Source organism: Armigeres subalbatus, chromosome 2 (genome assembly GCF_024139115.2).
Source record: "Armigeres subalbatus isolate Guangzhou_Male chromosome 2, GZ_Asu_2, whole genome shotgun sequence".
Classification (NCBI taxonomy): domain Eukaryota; kingdom Metazoa; phylum Arthropoda; class Insecta; order Diptera; family Culicidae; genus Armigeres; species Armigeres subalbatus.
The window spans coordinates 128098350-128110604 of record NC_085140.1 but is presented as its reverse complement, the minus strand read 5'-3'; the positions used below and the strand labels follow the sequence as shown (position 1 = coordinate 128110604).

General features: G+C 39.9%; 1 protein-coding gene across 1 annotated transcript in view; it reads right to left on the bottom strand.

Annotated features, from left to right (window-relative positions):
• LOC134210839 (cyclic nucleotide-gated cation channel beta-1) overlaps positions 1–12255 on the bottom strand; it is a 264073-nt gene that overhangs the window by 159854 nt on the left and 91964 nt on the right. Inside the window, exons 3-4 of the mRNA XM_062687179.1 lie at positions 5226–5414; positions 1066–1429 (exon numbers count right to left, since the gene is read on the bottom strand). Of these exons, the coding sequence (XP_062543163.1) occupies positions 1066–1429; positions 5226–5414 (553 nt within the window). The remainder of the gene's footprint in view (positions 1–1065; positions 1430–5225; positions 5415–12255) is intronic.

Below are 12255 nucleotides of genomic sequence, written 5' to 3'. Positions count from 1 at the left end.
GTTGGAAAAAATTGAAACGGTTTGATTTTGGTTTGAGTTGTCGGGGATGGAGTCAAGGTTCGCCGAACATGTTTGAGCATTTGTAGTGAAGTTGCACAAACCCCCATATATTTTTTTATGGTTGATGCTCAAGTTAGCGCTCCGGTCGTTCGTGTGTGATATTGTTGGTCGAATAAATTGATTGTTCGTGCCGCTGTTGGTAAAACTTGATGGATGTTGGAACAAACGAGAGGTGGAGTCAATGTTGGTCAAACTGCTTGACCGTGTGTACGTTCCATAACAATGAATTGTCAAATTGCACTGTCGCGTGGTGTATTGTCGCGTATTTGTGGTGGCATCGCACACCTCACATCATCCGCGCTACCGAGAAAAATTATCCTAACAATTAAAAATACGGCATTTTAGACCTTTTTTGAAGTATTTCTTTTCACAAAATACAATGCAATTGATATTTTTGTTTGACATTTTTCTGATTCAAAATATCTATATTGAAAGCAAAATATCGATACAAAAATATCGGATATCGCGATTCCGATATATCGGAACGTCCATAAGCCAATCTGCTCCTGGATTTTCTAGAGATCCGGAGATGGAAAACATATGTCTTGCGCGTGTTCTTCCAGGTTTGTCACCATACTGCCCTCGTTTCTTGCCACATCGCCATTCAGATGTTTCATTTCAATCTTCATTTCTGCGAAAAGATATGAAAAATGACGAGTTAAAGATAGAAGTAGGAAAATATCTCACATCCAGTTTCCCATTTCTAACTTCTCCTTTCTTAGCACTTATCAATCATCATCATTTAACACTTTTAACATTCAGGCGTTGCATTTCATAAAAATAAATGTAATCATCCTTACGTTACGAATGAGTAGAATGGGGTACGAAATTGCCCAATTTTGCGCAACTTAATTAGCGTACAGCCCCAAGGTATCGAAAAGTATCAAGGAAATAGCGGGATGCTATTGCATTATGGATCAAACACAATGTTTTGCTAATTATTCGGCGTATTTTGTTGGTAGGTAACACAAAGCGTTAAAATACATAATTCAAAAATATACTCACGTATATCGATCGGCCCCGTTGCAGGTGCTTCCGGTCCCGCAGGGCGCTGCCAGGTGGTTACTGGAGGCTCTGGTTGCTGCCGCCGCCGCCGCAGCAGATGCAGTGGTGTGCGCAGCGGACTCCCGCGGCCCACTGCGGCTCCAGGACCCCAGCAAGGGCTGGTCGCTTGATTTCAGCTTGCTACGCTCCCGCTTCCGGTCCTTGCGGGACAAGTCCATCTCCGAGGTGGTGGCGGATACATGGGAATGCAGTGGCCGGGACGCAGCCGATGCCGCCAGGCTATCACGTGACGAGAAGAATCCTTGCTGCGAGATGCTCTGGCCCAGCTGGGGACCAGTCATGCCGAGCTTGGCACTAACGATATCTGTTTTTTTTTTCGTTGTTTCGTTGTTGCGACGAGCGGTGGATGATGGTGATGGATTTTTATTTCATCGCAAGATTCATGAAAAGAGAAAGTAACGATAAATGGAAAAGTTTAGCTTCTTTATCGTCAACTGGAGACTGCAGATGGAAGTTCATTCGAGAATAAATGGAAAAAGTAGGTCACAACTTTTTTCGCTTATATTAGATTGAAAAAGTAACGCCGAACGATGTAGAGGTAACGTTATTAAATTTTAAGTTTATTCTTCATCGGTACATATGGATTCCCATGCAAGTACATCCAATTACCGTAAAGCACATAAAATTGGCTATAAAGCTACAACTAAAATGTACCTAAATATAGCTTCCATTGAAGATAAAATGTCAAACAATATGTTTTGTAAACATATTTTTTGGAGCTATTTCTTCGAAAACTCTAATTTTCTAAAAAAATGGTTGCTGCTGAGATGGAAACAGTAAAGAGAAATTAGATTTAATCGGATGGCTACATTTCACTCTCCCACAAGTATTCATGAAACCTTGGGTTAATATGTTGAGCATCTATCTATCTTCTATCTTCTTCTTATCTTATTCTTATTCTTATATATATATATATATATATAAAACTCAATATTTGTATGTTTGTATGTATGTTTGTATGTATGTTCCAGCATAACTTCTGAACCCATTGACCGATTTTCAACCAAATTTGGAACACATATTCTTCATCTTAAGGAGACGACGATAGGGGGGTTAGGGATGCTATTTGGAAAAAGGGGAGGGTGTGGGGGGAGGAGTATCGCTAAGTTATTAATCAACTCAGTGTACCTTTTGAACCCCTTGGCCGATTTCTACCAAATTTGGAACACACATTTTTTATCTTTAGGAGATGACGATAGGGGGGTTAGGGATGCTCTTTGGAAAAGGGGAAGGGTGTGGGGGGCGGGGTATTGCTAAGTTATTGATCAACTCAGTGTACCTTTTGAACCCCTTGGCCGATTTCTACCAAATTTGGAACACACATTCTTTATCTTAAGGAGACGACAATTGCATGCTCTTCTGAAAAAGGGGGAGGGTGTGCGGGGAGGGGTATTGCTTAGTTATCGATCAACTCGGTGTATCTTCTGAACCCCTTGGCCGATTTCAACCAAATTTAGAATACACATTCTTTATCTCAAGGAGACGACAATGGGGGGTTAAGCATGCTCTTTGTAAAAGGGGGAGGGTGTGCGGGGAGGGGTATTGCTTAGTTTTCGATCAACTCAGTATAACTTCTAAATTACTTGGCCGATTTCAACCAAATTTGGAACACATATTCTTCATGTTAAGGAGGCGACGATAGTGTGGTCGGGAATGCTCTTTGGAAAAGAGGGAGGATATGGGAGGAGGGGTTTTGCTTAGCAATCGATCAACTCAATGTAAGTCTTGAACCCCATGACCGATTTGAACCAAATTTGTTTCAAATATTGTCTGTCCTAAAGAAACGATTTGAGTGGATAGGGGTAGGTCATTTTATTTTCATTTTGTAAACACGTATTCTCTACCCAAAGGAAACTATTATAGACAGGCTGGGAGGGACTTTTGGAATGCGGGAGGTTATAGGGGATGCTATTGTTTAGAAAACGTCTTAATTTAAAATCCGTCTTATTTCGTTCATCCGAGGTTCTTTGACATTGTACAATGTTCCGAAAACAAATTGCCCGAATTCCTCAAAAATACCAAGACCTCAACAATAACATTTTCCCGATAATAACATTCTCCGAAAAATGACTTTAACGAAAATGATATTTCCCGAAAACGATACTTCCCGATACACATATCCAAGAATATGACATTTCCCTGAATGAAGCTGGCCATTAACATAACACTATTTGGCCTAAGGTCATTCGACATGAAGGCATTTGGGATAATTATGAACAGCATCAGTAAAATCTTTCATAAAAAGCATGCATTTGGGTATAAAGCAATGGTAATTGTTACCCTTCATTGGAATCATGGTTTGCCCAGTGAAAAGCAATGAATAATGTGTTTCCTTCTGAATGGTGGATGTGACTGCTTCTTTAAATGTAGGCATTTGCCCGGAATAAGGCAATGGTGAGTGTGATCCCTTCTTTAAAAATATGCGTTTGCCGGGAATAATGCATGCATCGGTTGAGGTTTTTCCTTCTTTAGAAATAGACGTTTGCTCGGAATATGGCTATTCAAACCCACGATCCCTTTTTTCAGTCAGTGTTTCTAAAAGCCTTCTTTTAATCAAATGATGAAGTATCAATAAGTAAACACAATTACCCTGTTGGCCAATTGGTTTTACCATTTTCCGATTGTGAAAAAAACTTCGAACCAAACTGGCAATTCCGAGCAAGGCCGGGTACATAAAGCTAGTTAGCCAATAAAATGGTGTTAGGTAATTGATTCCTAATAATTAGACTAAAATGAAACATAGTTTAAAGTGCCAATCTGTAATTATTGCCATTTAAGTAATAACTTATAACTCTGGCTGTATTCCAACGATTAACTTGATACAACGAAACTATTTGCGATTTTTTTTTAAAGCCAGCTATCCCTATTGGTTAAGCCAAACTTCAATCGCTCCGGAATTGTCATTTATCGCCGTTGAAGGTAACTATTTTCGTCCAGGAAATTGGTTCTGCCATATCAAGCATAAAAAGAAGATCGTTATATTGGTTCAAGTTATACAACACTATCTATTTGTCAGCTTTAAGATCCAACAGCGCGTACTGCTAGGCATGGAGCGTGCTCCGAATGAATTCAAAATACTATGTAAAACATGTACATTTTGTATCAAAACAACCGGAAACATCGTTATCCTTGCCTACACAACTAGCCCCCAAATCCGGAGCCTCCGGATTGGAGGCGCAAGGGCAGATAAGCCATCGTGCATTCACAGATGAAGCCAGTTCACATTTTACGCCTTTTGCAGCATACGAGCAGCCGTTCGTTGTGATTACATTAACTCATTCATTCATGTATAATAAACATGACCCGAAATAATGTCTAAATTACTGTCCTTTTCACAAATGTTGCTTTCTGCTTCATACCATACAAAAGCGGAGCGAGCTGCCACGTTCTGAATCGACATTTCGCAGCACAAAGGGATGAGCGGTACAGGCGGAGAACTGCACATGTAACTGAACTCACAACATAACCATTTGGAACACAAAAGGACACCGAAACTAAGAAAGGATGCAACGAAGAAACATGAATGCCTTCAGATTTAAATGGAAATGGGAACGGATGGATACACGAAATGGACACTAAGGATTCGGACAAAAACTACAACGCTACAGCGACTGTGAGAGGTACGTACTGCGGAAGGTCGAGCATGCATGAATTAGGGCAAAGAAACCATTAAAAATCTCCATTTTCCATGATTGCATGTCGGGCTAACAACATGTCGTAGGGAAGATACACAGAAAATTTGAATTTATCGCTGCATGGCATTTTATGACTGTTGCTTTGTGAATCTTATCTGTGGGTTAAAGTACACATCAAGTGGAGCTATTTCTTCTACTTGGTTGACAATGATGGAAACAGTCTACTGTCGAAATAATGATCCATGAAAAATAGCTCAATTGACGATTCATGTAGTGATTACGTGAAAGATATATTGTAGATCTATAATCATAAATAACTGTAGATTACCGAAAGCAATTTAAAAGGGTGTGGATGATCATGACCGACAATTTCTGTTGCAGTTGTGGAGTGTGCGTGTTGGAGAGGAGACAACAAAAGGGATATTAACACAACCCGACACAGAAAAGGGGGTTACCGAAACTTACCCATGAGACTTGAACGGCTCACAGAGTTTCGGTTGTGTTCCGAGGACGTTTGAATGGTATTGAAGTCGGACCCAACGGCTTCGAGGGGCGGAGGGGCCAGATGCATTATGGCTGCATCCGTTCCGTTGAGGGAGTGCGAGTGATGTCGCGACAGTTTCGAATCGTCAAAACATGCCTTGCCATCATCATCTAGAACGAGAAGAAAAGAAAAAGAGATAGTGATCCTATGAATACCAATTGCCAGCTGACCAGAATATGTTGTTATACACGTCTTTGTTTTGTTTTTGTTGTTAGAATATGTCGAATTTATAATAAGAAGATGTTGCTTGATTGCCAGAGTGAGTGAATTAATTAATGTTCAATAGAACGCAGAACATTAGCGAAATCCGAGTTTTTGTGCGGTAGTGCGTGAACTAATGGGTACGCGATCGGACACAGAACATTCGTGAAATCCGGCTTTTCAGTCTAGATATTTTTAGAACAACCGTTTAAGATCTGTCCAAACATTTCGGCAAGTTTTGTTGCCTTCATTCATGATTTTTCCCTTGATGAAGACAACAAAACCTTGCCGTAATGTTGGGACAGATCTTAAATGGCTATTCTAAAGATATCTAGACTGAAAAGCCGAAACATCGCAAATAGGCCAATGCAAACTCTAACTTAACCTCACTTATTTTGACAGTTCACAGAGCTTGTTTACGAGGTGTTAGAAGGAAAATCGACGAGGGGAAATTAAAATTCATATTTTTTTTAGTTTAAAATTGCTAAAATTTCATTGATATTCTTCGCATTCAGCATGAAATCCATCGCAAAAAACATCTACATGCGAATAAAATGACGAAACAAGTCCTGGTGAAATAGCTCTGTGAACTGTCATCCTACGTCATCATGCACTGGTCTATAACTTGATATGAACAACAGCGGAGAGCAACCAAAATATCAATCAAAGCAATCGTGGTACTTCGCCAGCAGTCAAAGACATGTGATCATCCATCACGGACTGGAGTGACAGTTTTCCAGCAGACTTCCGCTTGTCCAGCAGCATGATAATCTCCACAATTCCCATCAGCATCAGAGAAGGATTCTCATCATAATCCGAGAGTAATTCCCAACTGAATCCAAGAAGAATTCTCATTGTAATATCTGAAGAATTCCTTTTCAGAATCATCGAAGGCTTCCAACTGGATCCAACTGGGAATCTGTGGGGGTACCTTCATAATCCATGGAGGATTTGCTTCAGAATCTTTCGTTGATTTGCTTCGGAATTCCTCCGGAATCGTTCGAAGATTTGTTTCGGAATCGTTCGGAGATTCGCTTCGGATCCTTGACGATTTGTTTCAGAATACTTCGACGATTTTCTTCGGAATCCTTCAACAATTTGCCTCAACATCCCTGGAAAATACCCTTTGAATTTCTTCGGAATCTCTGGAGGATGAATTCGAAGTCCCTCTCGACGATTTGCCTCGGGATCCCTCGAAAGATTACTTTGAAATCCTTCCACGATTTGCTACTACATCGGACGCATAACATTCGAAAAATCAAAATGTGTGGTGGTCAGTGAGCAGAGTGCGCGATTGGACGTGTTCGTATTTAAGAAACGGAATAGTCGCGAAAACCGGTTTTGTGTCGTGTGCGGTTGGTAAGTAAATAAATCAGTGCGTGTTTCATAGGACGCGAAACATTAGAGAATTTCCCTTTTTTAAGCAAATCTGAAAACATACTTGACAAGGACGTTATCAGTGCTGCTATGGTTTAGTCATCAGCATTCAAACTCTTGTGCTGCTGAGGTGTTCTAAAAAATAACACATACAATCAAACTTCCATGAGTCGATATTCTATTACTCGTCATCGACTCATGACAGCAAATTATGCTATATTGGAAAATATTTTCTGGGTAACTGTGATGTTTCCTTTGAACAGCTTCCCAGTGATTTTCTATTCCACATCTCAATATTTACATGAGTAGATTGTCCCTTCAATATCGACTCGTGAAGGTTTGACCTACAAGGTGTCTGCAAATTAACTGAATAGATTTTGACAGTTCGCTTCTACAGGGCATAAACAGACAATAATTGACTAAATGAATAGCTTTATGGGCATAACAACTCAGCTGGCTGTAACAGATGTATATTCTGGGAATACTGGGAGTCGTTTCATGTACCAAAAAAAATGTCTTTGTGAATGCTTTTTCCGGTTTTCCGAACAAAAAGGAGCCTTCTTACTCACCGGATTCGAATTGAGTTTATCATTCGGTCCATCTTGAAAACAACAGCCAGCTAAACACCGAATATGTTACCGAGACATTTGAAATCATGTCAAAATCGTCAAAAATGTCTGAAAAGTATCTGTATTGAAAAGTGCGGCCCTCGTGAATTTTTTCGACACGGTCGTAGGCATATATCTATATAATGTACAAGGGTCATTGCTGGTATTGCAAGTTGTTCCAAAAAATAATTATAAGCTCGTACGGATAATTTGCAGACACCCTGTACATCTGGAGCTGTGCGCCTCGACTGCCGACGGTTTTTGAGCGCCGTCGCCGTCATCATTTTTGACCGCCAAGCTGCTGCAATTTTTTGGTCACGCCGTCACGCCGCCTTTGAAATTTAGGCACGCAGCCGTTAAAATATGTTCAGTGCCGCAGCTTAGGGTAGATTTTGGTAGTTCCCCTGCCCACCATTTTATAGAACAAAAATTTCGTTCAAATCTTCAAACATTTGAAAAACCTGTAGAGGTACCTACGCTGCCATCTGGCAACCGAAGTCACCCTGATGCGTTCGCAGGCTCCTCTGGTGCCTGGTAGCTCGAAACACTCCTCGTCTTCCCGGATGAACAGCCCGACTGGCATAATGCTCGCAATCACGCAGACTGCATCGTTTGATATCGTGCGGTAGGCAGATATCACTCTGAGACACATTAAGCGGTACGTGCTCTCCAGCTTCCACAGGTAACTGGTTACCCCCAGAGATATCGCCCAGGACGGGCCGCCGTACCTAAGAATAGATACGGCAACGCCTGCCAGTAGCCTACATCTACTGGTACACACCTTGGAACTGTTGGACATCATCCTCGATAATACCCCAAATGGACATCTCAGGTTAATGCCGTTTGCAGTAAAATTTATAATGCTTTACACTTGCTTGTCTTACTGAGAAATTGTACTCCCCAACATATCCGGGTTCAATTGGTTAGGTCTCTCTTAGTTCCATTGTTTGATTATGGAGATATTTTGTTTGGCCTTGTAACTAAGAAAAATTCAAGAAAACTCAACCAGGTGCTGTCACCAGATATGCATTTAATCTGAAAAAGTTCGACCATATATCTAATTATAAAAAGGCCATACTTGGATGTGATTTTACAAGTCATTTAAAGCTTAGAACATTCAAAATTATAAACGGCCCTCCAATTTACCTTGAGATTTCTTCAGACATGCGCGCTCTTCAAGAAGTTCATTACTCATCGTCACCTAGATGCCTTTCAAATAGTTTAAAAGAATCTTATCGTTTACGAGCCATACAAATTTGGAATGATTTACCTCGAAATCAAAGGAGTGAAAGAAGTTTATCTACTATTAAAAGAAATTTGAATAAATTATTCAGTATATAGTCATTGGTATTAAATGTTGCATTGAAGCATAAACTTTGAAAATCAGTAGGTGATTTTTTTTTGTTACTATATGTAGTTTGTCAATAAATAAATAAAAAATAAATAAATGCGTAGTCTTCTTTTACATGAAAATCAAGGAACTAACTAATCCGGCGATTCATCACCTTCAGTGGGCAAATAAAGGCATCTTCTTTTCTTCAGCATTCCCCATGTAAATTAGTAAGAGTACGGGCATGACAGGTGCTGGTGTTGAAGATCATCCAGATGGAAACCCGAACGTTCAAGATGATGTAATGTCCCACCAGAGAGTGCGATACGGAGATGAGATTAGCGTTTCTGGCAATAGCAAACCCGCCATTATACGCACAAAAGAGCTAGAAATATTTGCGAACACCTGTTTAAATAACTGGTACCAAACTAGGAAATCTTAATAACACCATTTTTACTTTACTTTTATGTAGTAATTCTAGAAATTCTAGAAAATTCATTCTCCAAAAAGTCATGGTTATTGCATCTACAAGGAAACTCCGTCACCAGTGATTCTTTCTGCAGGAATTTTGGGTAGTTACTTTTCCAAGAATTCATAAGAATTCCTGGCTTATGAATTTTGGATAATTGCTCCTTTAATAACTCTGGAGAACTGCTCTACCCAATCTAGATATTCTGGAAAATTGCTTCATCAAGAATTCTGGGGACTTCTTCTTTAATTCTGAGAAAATCTTTTCTTAACTCTACAAAATTACCTTACCAAAATTACATTAAAGAGTATAGGGTTATTCCTACTCTAGGAATTCTGGAGAATTTCTTTTCAGGAGTTCTGATGATTTTCGCCTTCAGAAAATATAGAGAATTCTTCATCCAAAGATTTTAGGGTACTTCGGCCTCCTTCAGACAGTCATTTTTCTTGAATTTTGAACAAATTCTTCCTCAGAAATTTTGGGAAATTCCTACTCCATGAAGAGTTTTGACAATTTCACCCTTTCAGGATTTATGGAACTCCACCAAAAATTCTAAAGAACTTCAGCCTACCCTTTGCCACCTTTAACACAGATATTCCATTTTCTTCAGAATGATGTCTTTTCCCAGATATTTTGGAGAAATTCTTTTTCGAAAATTCTGCGAACTCGTTCTACAAGAACTGTGGAATATGCTTGCTTTAGGTTTTTGGGAGAATTTCCCCTTCAAGAATTTCTTCTACGAAAGTTCTCCGGAATTCTCATCCAGGAATTATGGAGAATTGCCGCTCCAAAAGATCAGGGCAATTCCTGTCAGACGAATTTTGGGGACCCTCATCCATAACTTAAAAATAATTTCTCCTTCAGGAATTTAGAGAAATCTCTAACTGTTCTTCTTTGTTGGCATCACATTCATCATTTGATAATTGCCACATCATAGTTTAGTGTTTATTTAGTACTTCAACAGTTATTAACTGCGAGGTGTCTACATCGGTTCACTATTTTTGCATCCCTGTGTCATTATACTAACACGAGTAACAGGTCTGTCCATGACGATCCGAGGTCGTAGGGCTAATGCCTAGGCTTCTCTGTGGTCAACCTGGTAATTTCCAAATTGGCCTCTGTGATTCCGTCGGTACGGTGAAACAGTGGTGTCGTCTGTTGCAGGACAGAAACGGTACTATCTTGAGTGAGGACTGCCTGGGTAGCGATTGGCCAGCAGTGGGAAGCCTCATGTTAGGTAACCGTGTGAATTCTCTGCTGGTACCCTCGCGGCTTGAGTGGTTGATCTAGTGTTGTAGCACATGTGGTGTCGTGTTATTGTATTGCACACTGAGGTGCATGAGGAGTAGTGTTGCTTTTCTCACTGAAGAATAGATCACCGTGCAAATTTGTCGAACTACCAAAACAAATGTTCACACGTCCAAATAAATAGAAACTAGCGAAAGCACAACTCAAAACATCATTCTTGCATCTTTTTTCACACCTCAAAAAGCACTTTCTTGCAGTTGAGACGACATCCATATTCGAAGAAACTGTTGAGAACATTTTTTGGGGGGGCAATATTTTTTGAAGTCACTTTTAAAGGAATAATAATTAAAACAACAAAAGCATTTAACTTTCTCACTACATAACGGTGTAAAAATTAACAACGTACCTAACCCATAATATCACTGCATCCCATGAATAGAACAGCCATTGTGAATTCTCAGCGTGATTTGCCTATACTTTGGGCGTTTAATCAATAATGCTTACACCCATAGCACATACATACATAGTACACCAAAAATACAAACATTCAAGAAAGGGTATTGTTCGTCATTTTTCGACAAAATGTTTGATGGACACTTGTCATAAGATGAGTTTGTACTATCCCATCTTATCGCATCTACTATCCCGATTAAGCCTCCGCCGCCGTTAGGAAAATTGCATTCACGCCGCCTTCGGTTTAAAGTAGATCGGCGCATAGGTCAACGATGGACAATCTGTGGAGCCTCCTACATATGAGGTGAAAACCCATTAAATAGCTGAAAAATAATAAGGCTGCCTGGAAGAAGCAGATCCCGGTTGAACTTCCCACACATGGCAGTGAGCAGCATTATGAAATCCTGCAACACATTATGTCGAAAATTTGTGAAGACCAGGAATTGCCTGCTAACTGATTGGACGGCCCCATTGGCCCACTCTTTCAACAGAAAGGGCAGAGACTGGAGTGCGTCAATTATTGGGGAATACCCCTCCTTAGTTCGGCGTATAAAATTATGTCCCGTATTTTGTTCAACAGATTTAGAGCGCTAGAAGAGTCCTTCGCTGGCGATTACCTGACAGGTTTTCGTGAGGGCCAATCAACGACAGATAAATTGTTTACCCTAAAACAAATCCTTGCTAAATTCCGGGAGTACACCTTGCAGACGCATCATCGGTTTATTGTTCAGAGCAGCGTACGATTCAGTGAAGCAAAATATATATATATAAATATATGGCAAATTATGCTGAATATGGTTTTCCGGCAAAACTAATACGACTGATGCGTGTAACATTGAACGGATCGGAATCAAGTTTTAGGGTTGGGAATGAAATTTAGACGTCATTTGTAACTTTAGATGGATTTAACCAGGGGGATGCACTCTAGAATTTACTGTTCAATACTGTTCGAACATAGGTTTTTACGGTGTTCGAACAAAATAGTTTCCCGCTGCATTTTGCAGCTGCCTTGAGAGAATTGATGGTTTGTTTACACTTAACAGGGATCGTCGTTATAGTGAGGTCATCTTTTGTTTCGGTTTACGTTATTTCATGTTAACCAAATAGATTAAATATGAATTTTCTGAGTGAATGCAGTATTGTTCTGAACAGAGTGTAGTTATGATGGAAAAAGGGTTATTTATACAACGTATTTCATGTTCTGTTTATGTGCATGATTTTCATCACACATTTACATTGGGAAAACCATTATATGATCTACATTT